This window comes from Pinus tabuliformis, chromosome J (assembly GCF_031772625.1).
Source record: "Pinus tabuliformis cultivar Carrire ecotype Pingquan chromosome J, CPIR1, whole genome shotgun sequence".
Taxonomy (NCBI): Eukaryota; Viridiplantae; Streptophyta; class Pinopsida; order Pinales; family Pinaceae; genus Pinus; species Pinus tabuliformis.
The window spans coordinates 1,188,378,421-1,188,402,269 of record NC_142295.1 but is presented as its reverse complement, the minus strand read 5'-3'; the positions used below and the strand labels follow the sequence as shown (position 1 = coordinate 1,188,402,269).

General features: G+C 39.3%; 1 protein-coding gene and 1 pseudogene across 1 annotated transcript; both read left to right on the top strand.

The window, feature by feature from the left end:
• Positions 1-852: 852 nt before the first annotated feature.
• On the top strand, positions 853-1,867 carry LOC149231334 (uncharacterized). Its single transcript, XM_089381605.1, has 2 exons — positions 853-1,176; positions 1,321-1,867. Exons 1-2 carry the CDS (start codon positions 853-855, stop codon positions 1,864-1,866), a joined length of 870 nt encoding a protein of 289 aa, XP_089237731.1. The 3' UTR covers position 1,867.
• A 3,772-nt stretch (positions 1,868-5,639) lies between these two features.
• LOC149231333 (uncharacterized) lies at positions 5,640-6,652 on the top strand (annotated as a pseudogene).
• Positions 6,653-23,849: the final 17,197 nt, after the last annotated feature.

Sequence of the window (23,849 nt, the reverse complement as noted above, 5' to 3'; positions counted from 1 at the left end):
GATTAGAGATATCAATTATATCTTGTAGAGCTTGTTTTGTAGATCTGAAGTTATCATTCACCAGGATTGGTCATATTGCAGGATGATGGCAGCCTTTTAACTTAGGAAATTGTTCTATGCCCGGGCTTATTGTCTAGAAGCAATGTACCAAAATGTAACACCGGCTGAGATGCTTTTGTATGATGGCAGAGGAATTTGTGATTGCAAAGTGCCTTCTGGAACATGTTGACCAGCTTTTTATTAATTCATTAAACGGGCAGTTGGGAGCTGACAGATGACAGATGCATGTACAATAACAGGTTTACGATGAAGAACGTGGTCTGGATATTGAGATCAAGATGTCTTTGGCAATAAAGATAGATACATAAAGGGAAATTTACAAAATATTTCTGTTGGTCATTTTGGGGTGCTCAAGAACTTGAGATGAGGGCATTCATCATAGAATGATGAACATCATGTGAACATATCAAAACAATGGCGCTTGCCAGATGGGTCCTCGCCTATCACCAAAGGAGATGCCCAAAATGAACCTCAAATTTTAAGCTGGTGAGACAGAGGTTGCAGTACTCAATGAAAATGAGATTTATCATGCCGAGTCATGCTTAGTTCACAACAGCACTGATGTAATTGAATTATCAATCCTTAATCAATGCCTTACCGATCTTTTCAGGTTCCGTGGGCCTTGTAAAGTATTGCAAGTTGATGTCTTCATTAAGTTAACATAAAATAACAGGATCAACAGGCAATCAAATGAAAGTGGCTCAAAATATCAAATCGGTCTCTTTCAGCCCTGGGGAATGTTATTAGTGCACTGGCTTCTGAAGGGCAGCATACAAAAATCACAAGCTCACGATGCTTATGAGTGATTCACTTGATGGCGATGCCAAAACATTGATGTTTGCAAATATATCCCCAGCAGAATCCAATTTGGATGAGACCCATAATTTTCTTTCATATGCTACCCGAGTTCGCTCAATTGTAAATGATGGCAAGCGCTGGATAAAGCCAATGGTTCTTACGGCATCTCTCTTCCCATTTATGTGCTTTGGCATTGGATTTATACTGAACATCATTGCCATATTCTATGGTTCTCTGGCTGCCATTCCTTTGGGCACTATGGTGGTTGTCCTTGTAATCTGGGCATTTATATCATTCCCTCTAGCACTCCTTGGAAAGGTTGTCGGAAGAAATTGGAGCAGCTATCTTAGCAGATGGCAATCAATCAAAAACACCGTGCATACTGCACATGAATTCTCTTAATGGCACTCATGGAAATCTTAGCAAGCTCATCCAAAGTTACCTCTGGGAGGAATGGCGTAGGAAACATCTACCACAGAGAGTTCTCCAGCAGCAGTCCAAAGGATATATGAAATCAAAGGACGCAGTATGACAAGCCCACTTGCAATCTGTGTTGCTGATGTGTCGGATGTTAATCGCTTTGCAGTGACCTCTCATTTACCGGATGGTCTACTTAGTAGTTTTCTTCCTGGACCTGTCACTTTAGTGCTAGACCGTGGTAAAGAAAGTATTCTTGAGAAGTCCCTCAACCCAGGAGTGAATACTATTGGAATCAGAATACCAGAATGTGACTTTATCCAGATAGTAGCTCGTAATTTTGGCAGCGCTCTTGCACTCACAAGCCCTAATCGAAGTGGACAACCAAGCACAGTTTGTATTCAAGAATTTGAGCAGCTGAGGCAACATTGTGGTTATATTTTTGATGGAGGTCAACTTCCAGTTGGACGTGCAGGCTCAAAAATTATAGATCTAACCACACCCAAAGTCTATAAGCTCCTAAGACGTGGAAGTGCTTCGAAGGAGACAAGAGAAATTCTTGATTTATTTGGTTTCAAAGAGATTAATTAAGCATGAATTTTTGCCCCCGAGTTCAACTGTATCATAGCGTTTTTGGTGATAAAGGGACCAAACACCACGAAGACATCTGTCACAGCAGAAAAACAGGGTCAATTCACCTATTTTTTATCTTCAGTCAATGCTTCAACAGGATCTGCGCTCCATATGTCAGCCATCAGAGGATTTTTAGGAATACGTTGTTTTATTTTAGAATAGATGAACGCTCCTTTCTAATTTTTGTAATTGTAGTTGAAACAGCGCAGAGGTTTTTGGGATCGATTTGTTTTCTCCTTAGCAGTATTGTATTTATTGTATTGAAAAAAAAAAAAGAAGAGGGAGGGAGTAAAAGAGAGGAGAGTTTTCTGAGTGCTGAGTGCTGGAACAGAGCTTTCATTGTACAGTTTTTGGCAGAGAATTTAATGGAATTTCACAGCTCTGTTTACTGAGATTCATGTGGTATGTTAATTTAGCATAAGTTTTCTCTTTGTCTCATATGTAAAACTGTTATGTTTCATTCACCTCATGATCATATCTAATTGAGCAAATGAAGTGTTTAGGTAGGAATTCATAGTATTGTATGCTCCTCCTATAAATTTGCTCATATTCAATGTTTTCTTCTGTTTAAGGAGGATTCAAAGTATTATTTTCCCTCCTTAGCTCCTCACCAGTCTTGCCATCCCATTTAAAATCTAGATTTGGTGTTAAATTGCTTGCCTACCTTGCCTCAGTTGATAATCTGTGTAGTCATTATATTTCTCTATTCAAACTGTGATTTTGCCCATGCAACCCAGAAAAACCCCGTCATTAAAAACCCCAGAAACTTTAAATCAATCCTCCTCATCAGTTTACTAGCCTAATATCTTTGATCCTAATTGGTCAGCTCACCCCATTGAGAAAAAACCTTGAGTCTGACCGGAGAGAGCCTTCTCCTTCCTCGTAGGGCTAGCTACGAGGTGTAATGGTTTGATGTTGCCTTGAAGGTTTACCTTCCTCAGCCTAGGGTGAAATCTCAAGCGCTAACATAGTGGCGACCATACTGGGGAGAACATTCAACTTGTTGATTGTTTTGTCCCGGTACATGCAATCAAATTTCAGATCTGATGCTGATGGTGGACAGCAGTCAGATACATATGCAGGCTGAATCATTCACCTGGCGACTCCAACTCGATCCAGACATTCCAGTGCCTGTTGATATGTTCATGCAATGGTAGGGTATGTGGCAAACCCTGCACTGTGTGAAGCTCTAAACGAATTTAGAGAAAGCTTAGTGGATATTGAAATTAATGAAGAAGTTTTAAGTTTTTTCCTTCAATGTTTGAAATCTCTGAATTATCATCCTAGCGTCTGTGAGTTACTTGTTGAAAGAATCGAGAAGGAGATTCAAGATTTAGATGAGCAGATCCAGTCTTATGATTTCCAAGACCCTAAAAAGTTCTTGGAAATCCTTCCTCCTTCGCAACAAGAAACAACAGACTTGCCTATAGAGGTATACATTGACAATGTGCAGCTAGAGGTATGCATCGCAGAGTTGGGGCAGCCAACAGAGTCCGGTGTCTGTGATCCTATTGCGGCATACATGGACACATTTTTCAGTTTTATTGACAGATCAGGCTGTCTTTTCCATGACCAGGCTCAATACATGCATGAAGGGCTGCTAGCATTTGCATCTGTGACTTCGTGGCAACATTCTCAAGCGGCTTCATTGTCAGGTTTACTCGAATGGTTAATATGGCATTTTAGCATTACCTGATATAGTGTTTATACAGCAGATTAGAGTAGATGTTGTAAATAAATAAGCAGCCATAAAGGCAGCATCTTGTTTCAGTTGGCTTTTAGTTTGTTTGAGTTCAGTTTCAGTGTGAAAATAAGTCTTCAGTTGTGTTGATTTATGTAAAATGGACTCCATTGCCCAATGGTGGAGGCACTGTCTGCTCTCCCAAAGTTCTGCGGTTCTTGGCACCTCCACGGAGCGGCAGCTGCCATCCCAAATGGAGCCGATGTTAGACTCCGTCTCATGTCAGAGATTGATTCTTCTTCAAAACCCTGTTTTGAAGAAGAAATCATTAATGTGTTGTTTTCGATTATGTAATTTATTCTTCAGCTCTTCAAAAGGCAGTGATTTCAAGCTCCTATCCCTGCACAAGCACAATTCAGAATATTCACTTTTCAAAATATATCAATGGAGTCCTACAGTACTTGCCTCAATCCTCACAAGCAGATTAAGAAAGATTTTGTCAGCAACTTGAATGGTACATCAATTCTTGAAATTGCTACCCTTTTCCTGCTCTGGTGGATTTTGTAATGGAGATACTTTCTCGATTAGTAAATAAGCAGATATGGAGATTGCCAAAATTGTGGGTTGGATTTCTCAAGTGTGCATACCAAACAAAGCCACATTCATTTCATGTGTTATTACAGTTACCTGCAGCACAACTTGAAAATGCTATTAACAAGACTCCTGCATTAAGAGTACCTTTGGTTGCTCATGTCAGCCAACCAAACATTCGTTCTTCTTTGCCTAGGTCAACATTAGTGGTTTTGGGTCTTGTTCAGGATGCTCAACCCGCAAAACTCAGCTCCCCAAATTCCCCCATTGACTGATGTGGGGTCTTCTGGCCAAATAGTGACTGAGACGCAAGCGTCAGAATCTGCAGTTCTTAGTTGAGCAAATGCTCTCGAGCATTTTATTGTGACATTTGTGGGAGTTCAAGGGCAACAGCTGAAAAGGGCTTTGGTTCTTTCTGGTACATGGTTGCAGTCTTCAAATTGGTGCTGCTTGCCTTATGAAGCCTGTCTAAATATTCTTCAAAGGGTGTCAAGGGGATATCCTTTGATGGCTTCCATTGTACATATTTTGATCTTAAAATTCAAATAAACAAAGTGCCAAAGTGTATTTGAGTTTCTGACTAGCACCTGAAAAGGGCTCTTGCTAAGATCTGAGATATCAATTATATCTTGTAGAGCTTGTTTTGTAGATCTGAAGTTATCATTCACCAGGACTGGTCATATTGCAGGATGATGGCAGCCTTTTAACTTAGGAAATTGTTCTATGCCCGGGCTTATTGTCTAGAAGCAATGTACCAAAATGTAACACCGGCTGAGATGCTTTTGTATGATGGCAGAGGAATTTGTGATTGCAAAGTGCCTTCTGGAACATGTTGACCAGTTTTTTTTTAATTCATTAAACGGGCAGTTGGGAGCTGACAGATGACAGATGCATGTACAATAACAGGTTTACGATGAAGAACGTGGTCTGGGTATTGAGATCAAGATGTCTTTGGCAATAAAGATAGATACATAAAGGGAAATTTACAAAATATTTCTGTTGGTCATTTTGGGGTGCTCAAGAACTTGAGATGAGGGCATTCATCATAGAATGATGAACATCATGTGAGCATATCAAAACAAGGGCGCTTGCCAGATGGGTCCTCGCCTATCACCAAAGGAGATGCCCAAAATGAACCTCAAATTTTAAGCTGGTGAGACAGAGGTTGCAGTACTCAATGAAAATGAGATTTATCATGCCGAGTCATGCTTAGTTCACAACAGCACTGATGTAATTGAATTATCAATCCTTAATCAATGCCTTACCGATATTTTCAGGTTCCGTGGGCCTTGTAAAGTATTGCAAGTTGATGTCTTCATTAAGTTAACATAAAATAACAGGATCAACAGGCAATCAAATGAAAGTGGCTCAAAATATCAAATCGGTCTCTTTCAGCCCTGGGGAATGTTATTAGTGCACTGGCTTCTGAAGGGCAGCATACAGAAATCACAAGCTCACGATGCTTATGAGTGATTCACTTGATGGCGATGCCAAAACATTGATGTTTGCAAATATATCCCCAGCGGAATCCATTATGGATGAGACCCATAATTTTCTTTCATATGCTACTCGAGTTCGCTCAATTGTAAACGATGGCAAGCGCTGGACAAAGCCAATGGTTCTTACGGCATCTCTCTTCCCATTTATGTGCTTTGGCATTGGATTTATACTGAACATCATTGCCGTATTCTATGGTTCTCTGGCTGCCATTCCTTTGGGCACTATGGTGGTTGTCCTTGTAATCTGGGCATTTATATCATTCCCTCTAGCACTCCTTGGAAAGGTTGTCGGAAGAAATTGGAGCAGCTATCTTGGCAGATGGCAATCAATCAAAAACACCGTGCATACTGCACATGAATTCTCTTAATGGCACTCATGGAAATCTTAGCAAGCTCATCCAAAGTTACCTCTGGGAGGAATGGCGTAGGAAACATCTACCACAGAGAGTTCTCCAGCAGCAGTCCAAAGGATATATGAAATCAAAGGACGCAGTATGACAAGCCCACTTGCAATCTGTGTTGCTGATGTGTCGGATGTTAATCGCTTTGCAGTGACCTCTCATTTACCGGATGGTCTACTTAGTAGTTTTCTTCCTGGACCTGTCACTTTAGTGCTAGACCGTGGTAAAGAAAGTATTCTTGAGAAGTCCCTCAACCCAGGAGTGAATACTATTGGAATCAGAATACCAGAATGTGACTTTATCCAGATAGTAGCTCTAATTTTGGCAGCGCTCTTGCACTCACAAGCGCTAATCGAAGTGGACAACCAAGCACAGTTTGTATTCAAGAATTTGAGCAGCTGAGGCAACATTGTGGTTATATTTTTGATGGAGGTCAACTTCCAGTTGGACGTGCAGGCTCAAAAATTATAGATCTAACCACACCCAAAGTCTATAAGCTCCTAAGACGTGGAAGTGCTTCAAAGGAGACAAGAGAAATTCTTGATTTATTTGGTTTCAAAGAGATTAATTAAGCATGAATTTTTGCCCCCGAGTTCAACTGTATCATAGCGTTTTTGGTGATAAAGGGACCAAACACCACGAAGACATCTGTCACAGCAGAAAAACAGGGTCAATTCACCTATTTTTTATCTTCAGTCAATGCTTCAACAGGATCTGCGCTCCATATGTCAGCCATCAGAGGATTTTTAGGAATACGTTGTTTTATTTTAGAATAGATGAACGCTCCTTTCTAATTTTTGTAATTGTAGTTGAAACAGCGCAGAGGTTTTTGGGATCGATTTGTTTTCTCCTTAGCAGTATTGTATTTATTGTATTGAAAAAAAAAAAAGAATAGGGAGGGAGTCAAAGAGAGGAGAGTTTTCTGAGTGCTGAGTGCTGGAACAGAGCTTTCATTGTACAGTTTTTGGCAGAGAATTTAATGGAATTTCACAGCTCTGTTTGCTGAGATTCATGTGGTATGTTAATTTAGCATAAGTTTTCTCTTTGTCTCATATGTAAAACTGTTATGTTTCATTCACCTCATGATCATATCTAATTGAGCAAATGAAGTGTTTAGGTAGGAATTCATAGTATTGTATGCTCCTCCTATAAATTTGCTCATATTCAATGTTTTCTTCTGTTTAAGGAGGATTCAAAGTATTATTTGCCCTCCTTAGCTCTTCACCAATCTTGCCATCCCATTTAAAATCTAGATTTGGTGTTAAATTGCTTGCCTACCTTGCCTCAGTTGATAATCTGTGTAGTCATTATATTTCTCTGTTCAAACTGTGATTTTGCCCATGCAACCCAGAAAAACCCCGTCATTAAAAACCCCAAAAACTTTAAATCAATCCTCCTCATCAGTTTACTAGCCTAATATCTTTGATCCTAATTGGTCAGCTCACCCCATTGAGAAAAAACCTTGAGTCTGACCGGAGAGAGCCTTCTCCTTCCTCGTAGGGCTAGCTACGAGGTGTAATGGTTTGATGTTGCCTTGAAGGTTTACCTTCCTCAGCCTAGGGTGAAATCTCAAGCGCTAACAGAGCAAACAAAAGATCAATATGGAACAGCTCAGCCAGTAGTGTGATGAACTCATTCTGCAGACTCAAGGATTGACGCAGGCGGTGGATGATGCATATAGAACTGTCCCAAAATTGGATATCCCAGTAGATCTACCATTGGGAGTGAAAATTCACAAATTGGCCAGTGGATTCCGCGAGGGAAAGGAGGAAGCAATGAGGATACAGCTAGACCTCAACCTTTAGATTTCCAAACTGTGATTAAATGCATAGTCATCCACGCCCCTGGAAGTTAGGGAACAGTGTGCTGGTGCTATCCAAAAAGGGCTGGAGGAAATAGGACAGGCAGTGCAGAACTGTACTACTATGTTGGAAGAATCCTTTGTGGTCCTCACTTTCTTACAGGAGGACCCACCATATAGCGCCTGGAAATAGATACATGGGAGCTTCAAGTGCAGTATGATAGTGTGTGCGAAATGGTGCAGACAATTTCCCTGACCCAACAGCTGGCGAAGCTATAGCAGGTGAAGGCATTGAAGGAACAGGTGGATGTTGCACGACAGATAGAGGCAGTACTTAAAGCGCATGTCTGCCTTGGATTGATGAGGCCTTCCTCATCACTACTGACATCAAAGGAAAACTCACACAGATGAAGGTGCTGCATGCCTTAAGACAGGGATTTACCCCTGACAACGAGCATTCGGCTGAAAGAGTAGAGAAGATTCAGCATACGGCAGAATAGTGCGTTGCGAACCTTCGCGCAGCACAGGCACAGTTGGAGGGGCTCCTTGCCAAGATCGCCGCACCAGTAGAGTGACTCGGTATGAGTCACGATGATTGTGTTGGGGGCTTTTTGGGCATGGGATCCCCCGCAGCATGTTGAATCATCAAGCTCCGGAAGTGATGATTGACGCTATGTGATTCATTTCATTAGTTTCAATCTCATTTCTTCACCCCTGTGAGCATCACCCGATGCAATGAGTGCTAAGTGAACTATTCAAAAATCATGAGAAATTAGTCAGTTACGACTACCTCTCATGGAAATGGTCATACGTGAATGACTTAATGCAATTGAATCCCAAAATGATATCTAATATAATGCACTGCGTAAAACCCCATACTTAAACCTTATACTTGATTTTACCATCAAATGATTATTGTTAATTTTACTATTAATTACATTTTTTTATTGTCTCTTTTTATAATAATTTTAACTTATTAGGATGACTATTATTACCATTATTATAAAAAATATAGAAGTACATTGTTAAGTAACTAAATTGTGTTTTTATAGGTTTATGGTATTAGATAATATATAGTATTTATCTATAGTATTTATTGGGTTGAAATTAAAATTTACAATAAAACTTTAAAATTGAGTTATTTAAAAATATAAGATTACACATCATTTAAAACTATTTAAAAAGTGTAAATTTCCCTTATGTCGTAATTTACTAAACACTAAATGGTATTAAATTTTTTAACGTGTAAATATTTTATTATCTAATTACATGCCATAAATATATTAATATATTTTTCTTTAATATATTAATTTTTTCATATTATATATATATATATATATATATATATAAATAAAGTTGAGAAATTTGATCCAATAAATATAGACTTGAAGAGGATTTAAGTTGGTTTTAAATGTTATATATGTAATTTATTTTCAGTTTAATAATTTAGATATGTAGATGTATAGTTATTTTTTTTTGTTGATACATATTATATTATAACATCTCCTCCATACTAAAAAGTACATAATCTTGCTTGTTATAATACATTTGGAAACATACTATGATACCTATTGTTTATTTGTTGATCGTTAAAAGTAAAAGACATGTGATGAAATAAGTTGGTATAATTATTATTTAGAAAAAGAAAAAAAAAAAAGAATTTTTTTTCTTGTATTAATCCTCTCATAAATGTGTTAAAGGTTAACCTAAGATATTAACCCTTAATTATTAATAAAACGGTTGAAAAACTAGCTATGCCTAGAGGGGCAGAAACAAAAGGAAGAAAAAAAAAATCCTTCTTATCATTATTGTTTACTCTGGATATCTTTTGTAGAGGGTAGAATAAAGAAAAGAGAAAATTTGACAAACAAAAAAAAACTACTAATAATTATTATATAGGGTAGAATAAAGAAACAAGGAAATTTGACAAACAAAAACAAACTACTAATAATTGTCATCACTGGAGAGATGTCGGTTTGTGGTTTCTATATCAAGGAATTATCGAAGATAAAGACAATATCTTTGAAGAAGATTACCAATGGGCGATAAGAAATTTTTAAACCCCAAAAATTAATAGGACACTGCTAAGGGTTCATGAGGTGATTCCCGACTCAGAATTTCACACGTTTTTCATGACAACTAAGGGTGGAGCTCAGGGGAAATGACAGAGATTTGGTTAAAGGCTAGGAGGATCATGAGAACCTTTAAAATATTTTTCGAAGGAATCTGGATAAGTATATGTGTGACTGTGTAATGAATATGTAACACTCTCCTCCAACATCTACCCAAGTAACCGGCTAGCTGGGGTAAACATTCTACGAGAGGCCACTATGATATGATTCGACCTCCTTAGCCACATTAAGGAAGTGTAGCCAAAGGAAACACACCATAAAAACATCCAATGTCATCAACAAAACCATCAAAATACAATTTAGCCACTCAAACAGTGTGTCCCTCGGTCCCACTAATGTTTTAGGTCTCTTAGGCCATAGTCGCTCTCATGCTATGGGAAAGGGAGCGACCAACAACCTAAAGTCACTCTCACACGCCTGCCTTCCAGTGATTGTGGACCAAAATTTCCAGTGTTATGCCAGCCACCCCAAGATTTAAGCCAACCCTAGTCACTGCCCATAATTTATCCATCTCTTCAAATCAGTAAGATAACATGGAAACAACAATACTAAAGAAAATGATTGTTCAAGACCTTGATTGGACCCCTACTAGCCATGACAGTAATTTGGTCAAGCATATTGTAAATGTGTAATCTATAGGTGTAATTCATGGCTCTAAGCATAAGGGTCTCATGCTAAGCTGAGAATCGCTAAGAACCATTGATGCCTCAACACATCAACTTTCATTTCATCCATTAGGTCATAGATAAATTGATGATTCAATTATAAGTAAAAACATGATGAGAGCACACATGGTTGTTTTAATAAAACACATACACAACCAACATAATAGTAGTAGAAAATACTCATGAAAGTACAACCATATATATGGACCACATATAATTCATGAAAATAATCATATAAATACAAGGAGAAATAACCTTTCATTAATGATGCAAAATCCAAACCCAAGATGGGACTTCCACGTTCCACTCGACCATAGAATGGTTAAGCCAAATCTCTCTTTAGCCATTCACCCCTGTGCCATATTCCAAGCATGAATGTGGGATCTCATAAAACACATCAATCAAAACTCATCCAGGGCTTCCAGAGGCCATCCACCTCAACCCATCAAACAATTATTCCACCTCATGGTAAGACATCACCAAACCATCATCATATCAGTCTCTATCCCATCCATCTATGGCTCCATACCATTTGTCCAACCAAGGCTCCAGGACTAGTAACTCAACCCACAACTCTTATCGGGCTCCAGAGCATTTGTCCAACCAAGGCTCCAGAACTAGTAACTCAACCCACCAAGGGCTCCAGAACGCTTGTCCAACCAAGGCTCCAGGACTAGTAACTCAACCTATCTCATACAGGTCTCCAAAGTGTGTTTCCAACCAAGGCTCCAAGACTAGTAAGTCAACCCAAGCTAAGGAACATGAGGACCAACAAAAAAATACAATGAAAGTAACCAACAATCACCATGGCTATCCAAGAAATGGAAAGGCTAGGAAATCTATTGTTGATCCAAGCAATCCTCCATCCCAGTGACAGATCACAACCAAAAAACCACATGCATATGTCATGCATCCCAAAAATGGTGAAGAAATCATACATGCAACTCGGTACCTGCAAGAAAATATTATGTAGTTGATGATGCTAATGCATTCTTGTGCTTTCCTGCTTTTCCTTTTCCTTTTTACTCCAAGAATCCAAGTATGCCACACCCTCCAAGAGTGCTCCAAGAAAACTCTAAGTATCCAAGAGTATGAGAGAGAGAGAATAATGAGAGAGATCTCCAACACTGAACTGACAAAAGGTTACCAATTAATCCACACAAGCCTTTCTATGAATGAGGCCTCTATTTTCTTCATTTTCCATTATTTTCCTTCATTTTCTTCCTCACATGCAACCTGTGAACCTTCACCTCCTTTTTCTCCAAATTTCCATTATTTTCATAAATAAATGTGCCAAAAAATCCATTTTGCCTTTCCAAAGTATTAGCCATTGCCTTTGCCCATGTCCTTAGCCATTAAACAATCACAAGTGATCCCAATCACTAGGAGTTTTCCCAACATTTAGCTTGGAATAAGTGTCCCATTATCCGTGTTTATTATTTTTTCCTTTTATTAACTTTTGTTACATGGAATTTTATCTAGGGTTGTTATAGAACCCTCCCCCTTGGGGGACATCATCCTCGGTGTTCAATCACACATATACCTCACCAACCTACTGAAAGAAAACATATTGCTCATGGAGCTTTATAACATAGCTCAATGCAATATTTACAATGAAAGACCAGTTCAATATAAAACATCATGACACCAGGACAACATACCGCATAGTGGAGCTTTATAACACAACTCGTTACAGTATTTGCAATGAAGATCTTGCTCAAGACAAAACCTCATGACAACATGACAACATACTGCATAGTGGAGATTTATAACACAACTCATTACGATATTTACAATTATCATACTGCTTAGTTCCAATCCACATGAAATCATAACATCATGGTAACATAACCACATTATATCATAGTAACATGACAACATAATCATAATAATGTAACATCCATACTGCATAGTGTAGCTTTATAACACAGCTCGTTATGGTATTTACATCCAGTCACACATGTACATATAGTAACATCATAAAAATATATGTATACCAGAACATATGCCAAATCATATACCAAAACATATATCAAAGCATATACTAAACACCATGTCTAAGCATATATCGAAACATCATATAGCATATACTAAACCATCATAAAGCATATATCAACCACTATAAAGCATATATCAAACCACCATAAAGCAAATACCAAACCATCATAAGCAAATACTAAACCAACATAAGCAAATACTAAACCACCATAAGGCATATACCACACCACCATATCAAGCTGCTTTGCCTCAACTGGAAAACAAGGAAGGATACATAGCCCGCATATGATCCACCATCTCCCATGTAGCTTCATCGGGCCCAAAGTGCTTCCATTGCACTTTAACTTGATCTATTACTTGGTTTCAGAGCATGAGCACATTTTTCTGCCATATACACTGAGGCTCCAGTTGGAATTCTCCATCTAGTTCCACCTACAATACAAACCAATCAATTACATGATCAACATATTTAACATACTTCTTAAGCAATGAGGCATGGAAAACATCATTGACTTTCACTTTCGGAGGTAGTGCAAGTTGATAAGCTACTAGCCGAATCCTCTCAATAATGGTGAAAGGTCCACAAAACCATGGAGCCAGCTTAGCACATGATCCAGTCTACAAGGAGATCTTCTTTTGTTTGATATGCAAGTACACCTATTCCCCAACCTGGAACTCCTCAAACAACCTATTCCTATCTGCATAACTCTTATGCCTATCCTGTGATGCCTCTAGATTCTTCTTGATTACTTTCATTTATTTTTCCATGTCTACTAACATATCTGATCCAATCATTACTCTGCTAACCAAATCACTCCAACTGATAGGAGTGTTACAACTCCGCCCATACAGTGCCTCAAAAGGACTCATCCTCAGTGACTCCTGATAACCATTATTTTTTGTGAACTCTACCGAAAGGAGAAACTCTTCCCACTTCCATTGTTGGTGCATCACATACACCCTCAACATCTCCTCCAATATCCTGTTGACCCTCTCTATATGTCCATCTACCTCTGGATGATAAGTTTTGCTGAAGGCCAACTCTGTGCCCAAACCTGCAAATAAATCCTTCCAAAATTTGGAAGTGAACTTCGCATCCTAACCTCACACAATCTTCTTTGGAATGCCATGTAACCTAACCACATCTATGATGAACACCTGTGCCAAACCACTAGCTAAGAACGTAGACTTCACCAAAATGAATTGTGCAACCTTTGTTAACCTGTCCACAATGACCATGATGGAATCATGTTGCTTCACTGTCCTCGACAACCCTCTAATGAAATACATGGAAACGACATCCCATTTCCACTCGGGAATCAGGATTGGTTGTAGCAGTCCACCTGGATTTTTACACTCTACCTTCACTCAGTGACAATCAAAGAATCTAGCCACAAACTCTGCTACATCCCTCTTCAAATTCAGCCAATAGTAATATTTCTTCACTACTGCCAGTGTCTTCTGATAACCTGGGTGACATGAATATGGTTTTGCATGAAACTCCCTCAAGATCACCTTCTTGAGGTCACTATCATCTGGCACATATGTCTTTTCTCATAACCTGACCAATCCATCTGTTGCAAGACAATAGTCCAAATCCTATGCACCTGCACCTCTACCTACACCTGCACTTGTACCACTACATTCACCTGTACCTATACTTGTACCAACACCTGTATCTATACTACCACCTGTACTTGTACATGTACTATGTTGCAAATTGTGAGTGGTCTCTATATATGTGACATCATATTGTCTTGCCCACAAGATCTTGTCATGTAAATCTGTCCCATAAGATCTCATAATTTCTAAGTGATTTACTCGCACCCGCCTGCTAAGAGCATCTACCACTCTTTTCTCTTTACCTTTGATGTATCTAATTTCACAGTTGAACTCACTAATTGTGGCAAACGACCGAGCCTTCCTACCATTCAAATTTGGTTGGTCAAATAGATACCAAAAACCACTATGATCACTCATCAATGTGAACCTCCTGCCTAGAAGATAGTGTCTCCACATCTTTAATGTATGTATAATCACTGCCATCTCAAGATCATGTGTGAGATAGTTATGATCGTGCTCATTTTGTTTCCGTGACTCATAGCATACTACCTGTCGATCTTGCATAAAGACTCCAACTAGTCCTCTCTTGCACACATTTTTGCACACAACAAACTCTCTATCTTGATCTACAATCTTTAATATCGGTGCATGTGTCAACAACTGCTTGAGCTGCTCAAAACTAGCCTCACACTTCTATGTCCATTCAAACTTCTTACCTTCTATTTGCAAGGATGTGATAGGATAAGCAATCTGCGAGAATTTCCTGATAAACCTCCTGTAGTAGCCTGCCAAACCCATGAAGAATATCACCTCATCCACATTCTTAGGATCTACCCACTCCATGATGGCACTTATCTTTTCTAGATCTACTACAATTCCCTCCTCAGAGACAACATGTCCCAAGTACTGTACCTCAGTCTAAAAGAAATTGCACTTGTTGAGCTTAGCATACAACTGATTCTCTCTCAACAATTTCAACACTCGGGTTGTTAAATGTTCGCATGCTCTTTTTCGTTTTTAGAATATACCAATATATCATAAATGAACACAATAACAAACTTATACAAATTTGGACGTAATGCATTATTCATCAAGCACATGAATGTAGTTGGAGCATTGGTTAAGCCAAATGGAACCACAACAAACTCATAATGCACATACCTGGTCCTGAACGCAGTCTTGTAAATGTCTTCTTCCTTGATGCATACCTGATGATATCCATATCTCAAGTCAATCTTTGAGAACATTTATCCTTCGTTCAGTTGATCGATCAAGTCATCAATCCTCGACAACAGATACCTATTCTTGATGGTCACATTGTTCAACTTCCTCTAGTCACTGCATAATCTGAGAGTACCATATTTCTTCCTTAAAAACAAGACTGATGCACCCCATAGTGATACAATGGGTCTAATGTATCCTTTATCCAACATTTCCTTTAGTTGTATCTTTAACTCAACCAACTCAAGTGTGATCATCTTGTAAGGTTCTTTAGATGTTGGAGCTTCCCCTGGCACTAACTCAATAGAAAATTCTACCTCCCTGTGAGGTGGCAACTTTGTAATGTCCTCAGGAAATACATCCTGAAACTGCTGCAAAATTGGATAGTTGTTCAACACATCTGCATCTTCAACCTCCTTACCCTTATCACTAGAAATGTGTATTGCAAATAGCTTACACCCTTTCCTACAACTACACTTTCCTTGCATATTTTTCACCATCCTAACTAATGTGGTTTTCTTCTTACCTTGTAATACTCTTGGTTGTCCATTGTCATCAACACACTCAATAACTTGATCATAGCAGTCTACTTTGGTTCTATGTAGATACAACCAATCCATGCCCAATAACATATTGTATGAACCCAATGGTAATGCATTCAAATGTGTTGTGTTCAGTATACTATTCAAATCAAATTCACAATCTCTTACCCAATGATGAACTCTCTTCTTTGTACCTATAGCAAACTACACTAACCAAGATTTTTCATGCAATTCCTTACTCAAACCACACTTATCCACCAATTTAGGACTAACATCGCCATAATTAGATCTAGGGTCAATCAAAACATAAATAACTTGATCACAAAGCTTACCATCCATCTCAATTATAGATGTTTGGTGTTCTTCTTGTCGGTTTTCTCCTGTTGCATAGATACACAGAATACTCTAATCGACATCCCCAATAGTTTGTGCCTCTTGTGCACTATGTATATTGGGTCTACCACTCTGAAACTATGGACAATATTTCCTATAATGGTCCCCTCCACAAGTCCAACACTGTACAGGTTCCTTACTCTTCTCCTCAGGATGATGTCCCTGCCCTCTCTCTGATGCATTGAACTACTTAGGTGGTGCAACATTTTCCTTGTTACCTGTGTCCTATGGTCTTGCTCACTTCTTGTCCCATTTTCCTTTGTTCTTAGCATTACCTCTCCAGTCTAGCTTAGTCTCAGTTCGATGCTTCAATTGTTCATATCAAATATTTATCTTCTAAATGGCCTCCTCCAAAGATCTAGGCTCATCGAACTCAATCATGTCCTTGAATGCAATCGGTAACCCACTAATGAACCTCTAAATCTTAGCCTTCTCCTCCTTGAGTTAAGGCACATACCTCAATAGTTCCAAGAACTTACTAGTGTAGTCATCATCTATCACATAACACATCTTTAGATCGTAGAATTATTTTTCCATGTCATCAAAGTATCTCTCCAATAGATACTTCTTCTTGAATAGCCACTCAAATTCACTCCAAGTTAGATCTTCCTCATTTATGTCCCTAACATTCTTCACATCTTCCCACCAAATGTTTCCTTTACCTTTAAGACTGAAAGTAGACACTCTATATTTCATGTTCTCTGTGTAGTCATGCAATCTGTATAACTTCTTCATACCGAGTAACCAAGCCTTTACATCCAGTGATATCTTTAGCTCTCCATCAAAAGTAGGTGGCTTTTATTTCTTAAACTCATCTGGAAAGTATCCCCTATCACTCCTCTTGTAAGGATGATACTGGTAACGATCATAGTGCCTATATAAATCAAAACTAGAATCATACCTGTGTTTATCCCTTCTCCTCTCTGAAGTTTCCAATAATCTGCCCTCCCGGATTGTGTCATATCTATCTTATCAGTGATCATTGTGTGGTCTACTGTAATATGCCCCATTAGTTTTGTCCTCCTGCTCATGACTGATCTGAAGCAGCCCCTGTCACTGCAAATCCGACAAGCTATGAAGTATGACTACATTTATCTCTGTTAACTTTTCCTGTGACTGTATGATTCTGTCATCATCTGCCTTACAACTCATTATCTCTTCCTTTAATATTCTTAGTGTCACTACCAAGTTGGAAGAGTTCCCAACACCATACTTCTCTTCGGATTCATAGGGAGAGACTTTGTAGTCAACCATCTTGTTAGCCATTTCATGTTTCTTCCTGCAAGGTATATCATGTTAGCTAAACCAAATAACAACAAATCAACGTACCTTAGTATAGATCGAGGAGGATACCTTGTCTGCAAGATCAACAACTCAGTGTGATACATGTATAACATAATCATAGCAATATATTAAAGTAATACATAAGCATATAACCATGCGTTGTCATTCTAGCTAGGGTCCATTCATTAATGCATGACCTTAATAACAACACACACAACAACCTCATGCATAACAACATCCACTACATCATGGTACACTTGACCACATGAAAACATGAATATGCATAAGAAATACATAACTATACATACCCTAACTGCATGCATGACAACATAAACCATACCACTATATGTGGACCATGCACAACCACAATGTAGACAATACACCAGCCTACATGCGGATAACACTCAAGCACAAGTATGGGTCACACCCATACATAACACATATAGTCAATCATAAATGAACAACACTCGTAACAACATGTAGCATCATGTAACTCAGCACACAAAAATGATACATATGACCAAATCATACAAGAATGTAACCAATCATACCGGATGTGACCAAGCATACCAAATGATACACGTAAGTGATATATAGCAACATATAACTAGTCATACACTCACAGCAATGCATCCAACAAAATCACACTAAGTTCCACATGACGATATCACTACAAAATGATCAACATCATTTAAATGAAACAAGCATATGGAATGAAAGTGTGAGAGACACACATGAAACTGACATGCATGCATTACCAACACATAGTCCATCTAGACTGAGGGGTGAACAATGATTTGATACCACTCTGTAACACCCTCCTCCCACATCTACCCAAGCAACCGGCCAGACGAGGTAAACATGCGATGAGAGGCCACTATGATATGATTTGACCTCCTAAGTCACATTAAGGAAGTAGAACCAATGAAAACACACCATACAAACATCCAACATCATCAACAAAACCCTTAGAAGACAAGTTAGCCACCCAGACAGTGTGTCCTTGGGTCCCACAGATGTTTTAGATCTCTTGGGCCATAGTCCCTCTCATTTTATGGGCAAGGGAGCAACTAACAACATAAATTTACTCTCACGGGTCTTCCTAACATCGATTGTGGACGAAAATTTCCAGTGGTGTGCCAGCGACCCCGGATTTAAGCCACTTTTTCAAGCTCAGAGCCCAGTTCAATACCCAGAATTGATCCATCTCTTCAAATCAGTAAGATAACATGGAAATGACAGTACTAAAGAAAATATTTGTTCAATACCTTGAATGGACCCCTACTAGCCATGATAAGAATTTTGTCAAACATATTGCAAATGTGTAATCTACAGGTGTAATTCACAGTTCTAATCATAGGGATTGCATACTTAGCTGAGAATTGCTAAGAACCATTGGTGCCTCAACACATAAACTTCCATTCCACCCATTAGATCATAGATACATTGATCATTCAATTATAAGTAAAAACATGATGAGAGCCACATATGGTTGTTGTCATAAAACACATACATAATCAGCATAATAGCAACAGAAAAGACTCATGAAATTACAACCATATGGACCACATATAATTCATCAAAATACTCATATAAATACAAGGATAAATATCCTTTCATTAATGATGAAAAATCTAAACCTAGGATGCGACTTCCACGTTTCACTCGACCGTAGAATGGTTGAGCCATATCTCTCTTCAGTCATTCACCCTGCCATATTCCAAGCATGAATGTGGGATCTCATAAAACACATCAATCAAAACTAATCTAGGGCTTCCAAAGGCCATCCACCTCAACCCATCAAATAGTGATTCCACCTCACGGTCATACATCACCAAACCATCATCAAATTGGTATTTATCCTATCCATCTAGGGCTCCAAAGCATTTGTCCAACCAAGGATCCAGGACTAATAACTCAACCCAAGCTGATATAGGTCTCTGGAACATTTTTCCAACCAAGGCTCTGGGACTAGTAACTCAACCAAAGCTAATGAACATGAGGACCAACCAAAAATAAACAATGAAAGTAACCCACAATCACCATGGCTATCTAGGAAATGGCAAGGCTAGGAAATTCGTTGCCAATCTAGAAATCCTCCATCTGAGTGACAGATCACAACCAAAAATCCACATGCATATGCCATGCATGTCAAAACTAGTGAAGAAATCATACATGCAACTCGGTACCTGCAAGAAAAACTGATGTAGTTGTTGATTCTAATGCATTCTTACACTTTCTTGCTTTTCCTTTGCCTTCTTGCTCCAAGAATCCAAGTATACCACACCCTTCAAGAGTGTTCCAAGAAAACTCTAAGTATCCAAGAGTATAAGAGAGAGAGAGATGTATAATGTTCATTGTAGATCTCCTGATACATGCAATGTCCTAAAGCATAATGCTAGATCTACTTCTACCATAAACTTTGCAGAAGCTTAAACAGATATGAGCATCATCAAGCATGACCAGATATAACTAAGAATAAGAAGTAATCAATCATAACATAAAAGATATATCACTGAGGAAAGCACCAGCCTAAAACCCCAACTTTGTATTATCATACAAGTGGAAATCTTGTTCAAGTTACAAAAAGAATCAACTCTCAAGCTATCCTGCTCTCTTTGTAATCAAACAATACCACTCACAGACTCAATAGACATAGAATATATCTTCCTCAAGCCCTCCAAGCCTCCTATTGCCTTGCGTTTTTTTGATTGGGGTCAAATGATATCACACGTGTGAATTGGCCTCATCACACTCACTGTAACCTCAGGTCCAACTGCGCAATCCTCAAGGAACAATATTCATTTTGCATGTAAGGAATATTCACCAAGGAATATCCTAGCAACTGATTGTACACTATCCCTCCATCTGATCTCAACTGGGTCTCTGACTGAGCTGACATGCATGAGTTATCCATGAGTGAATACTCAGTTATTTGAAATACAGTAGTTACATGCATGCAAGCATTAACTAACTGAACTCTCATTAATTTAACAAACTGTTAAATCAATCTAACTAGACTTGACTCAGCTAATTGAGCCAACTAATTACAACTCACTCTCATCTCTTTAATTGATGGATAAATCCCTCAATCAAAGGAGAAACTATTGCATGTCCTCACATAGACTTCAAGTTTGATTTTCCTTAACTAATTAACTCAATATGAATTAATTAATTAATTTCCAAACTGTTGTTAATATCAAATTCGAATTTTACTTCCTATGTTTAGTCCAGGGACTGACTAAAATAAGAATGGATCCTGAAATGCTATTTTTAGAAAAGCTATTTTTAGCACTTTCACTTTTCACGCATTGTTGCTAAGATCTCCAATGGCTGAACTGCTATTTATAGCCGGCTATTTATAGCAGTGTTATTTTTAGCATTTTCTATTTTTAGCATTTCTTATTTCACATTTCAACACTCCCTCTCAACACGAAAGGGATTATCAGTAACCCTGATCCTGTCTCTGTGGAACTCAAACTTGCATTTTGACAATGCCTTAGTCAAAATGTCTGCATCCTGCTCCTCGGTCGAAACATACTGCAACATCATGATCCTTTTGACCACATAGTCTCATAGATGATGGTAACGGATATCTATATGCTTGGACCTATCATGAAACACTGGATTCTCAAAGAGTTTTATGCAACTCTGATTATCATAGTATATCACTATAGGATCCATCATCTGACCAAACAATCCCACTAGAATCTTCCGCATCGAAATGGCCTTGCATTCTGCTTGACTGGCAGCCATTTATTCAACCTCTACTGAGCTAAGTGCAACTGATCTCTTCTTCCTGCTGTACCAGGAAACTGTAATTGAACCAAGGTTGAATATTCCTCCAAAATTTCTCTTCCGGTCTGATGGACTATCTGCCCAATTCGCATCCATAAAGCCTTGCAGCTTCACTCCCTCTGTCCGTTTGTACCATAATTCATACTGTGTAGTGCCTCTGAGATATATCAGCACATGCTCCGTTGCCTTCCAAAACAGCTTGGTAGGTTGAACCATAGCTTGACTCAGCTGGTTCACCACAAAGCATAAGTCAGGTCGTGTGTTCACTAGATACATAAGTGAACCCACCAACTGCCGATAAATAGTAGCAGCTACTACCTCACCTGAAGTAACATCCTCCTTCCTCCAGTTACCAGCTAGAGGAGTCTGCATGGGCTTGCACTTCTCCATGTGAAAGCGCTTGAGTATCTCATTGGCATACTTGCCCTGAGACGCAAATACTTCCCCATATTTTTGCTACAATTCCATGCCTAGAAAGTAGTGCATGAGGCCCATGTCCTTCATCTCGAACTCTCTTGCAAGATCCTCCTTGCAATACTGTATCAACTGGTCATCACTTGTCAAAACCAAATCATCGACATAAAATACAATAATCAATGGCTTACCATCTACCATGATGTGGTAAAGGTTCGCCTCTGTTTCACTCTTGGTGAAGCCCAATCCGGTGAAATAGCTGCAATCCTAGTATACCAAGGACGGGGTGCTTGCTTCAACCCATACAGTGCTCGTTTGAGTCGGCAGACATGCGACTCGCGATCGAAGGTCTCAAATCCTTCGGGCTGCTCAATGTATACCTCTTCCTCAATCTTCCCATTGAGGAACATTGTCTTCACATCCATCTGATGGATCTTCCAACCCATTTGAGTTGATAGAGCTAGCATCGATTTGATAGATGAGTACCTTGCTACGGGAGCAAAGGTCTCATCGTAGTCGATCCCCTCAACCTGTGAGAAACCTCGGGCAACAAACCTTACCTTGTGTTTCTCAACACTGCCATCAACTGCCTGCTTTACCTTGTAAATCTATCGGGAACTAACCACTGACTTGTCCCCAAGTCTAGGGACAACATCCCACACACTGTTCCGTATGATAGAATCGTACTCTTCTACCATTGCATCAACCCAAACTAGTTGTTGCACTGCCTCCTGAAAAGAAGAAGGTTCAATCGCTACACACTCCCCAACCAAGGCCATGTAGCCAGTGTATCCCTCGGGATATCTCCTTTGTCTATGCTGAGAGGATGGATGCCCCAGATTCTCTCTCTCTCGCATCTAGCATCAATCTGTTAGCTTCCTGTGAGCGTTTCCGCCCATCTCTGGAAGACTCTCCAGGAGTGGTGGTCTCCACTACTGGATCCTCTGCATGTGGCTGATCCACATCATCAAGAGACTCCTCCTCCTTTGGAACTAAAATTTCCTCATCACCATGTAACTTGAGCTCCCTCTCAAGTGACACTTGCATGGCTCTCTACTCATCGAACTTCAGATCCTTGTGCACTACGGTGCTCTGACTGGCAAGCAGAAACACACGATAGTTGTGGGGTGTATCTATGTACCTCAGAAGTATCCCCAACTCAGCTGTTGGGTCTAGCTTCTTCCGAGCATCTTTGGTCGCATGACAGAGAACTGGTGATCCAAAGATGTGGAAGTGACTCACATCTGGTCGCTTCCCCGAAAAAGCCTCCATAGGTGTATTCATCCCCAAGATACGATGAGGACTTCTATTCTAGAGGTACACTACTGTATTGCATGCCTCAGCCCACAGATGAAGTGGTAGGCCTTGGTCATGCAACATCGCTCGAGCTTCTCCCACAATAGATCTGTTCTTCCTTTTGGCTACCCCATTCTGTTGTGGGTTATTAGGTGTCATTAGTTCTTGCTTAATTACTGCTGCAGCACAGAAGTCTTTAAACTGCTAGGAAACATACTCTCCACCATTGTCGCTACGCAATGCTTTTACTTTCTTCCCAGATTCTTTCTCTGTCAAGGCTTTAAACTCACAAAACCTCAAGAAGGTCTGATCCTTCTTTTGCATAAAGTAGATCCAACATCTACGAGAAAAATCATCAATAAAAATAACATAGTACCTTTGCTTAGTGGTGGAGGCTGTAGAGAATGGTCCACATACATCTGAGTGAACTTGCTCTAGGATTGCTCTAGCTCTACTATCCCGCTCTTGAAAGGAAGCTTTCGCATACTTTCCCAGGGTGCATCTTTTGCATGTATCTGTTTGCTCCAGTTTTCCCTTAGGTAAGCCGGTAGAAATTTGCCGCATGATCTTCAAGGCCCCATGATGCAAGTGGCCCAGTCTTCTATGCCATAGCTCGCCAACATCTTGGCTTTGCACCACCTCTGCTTTGGAACTCAATGCAA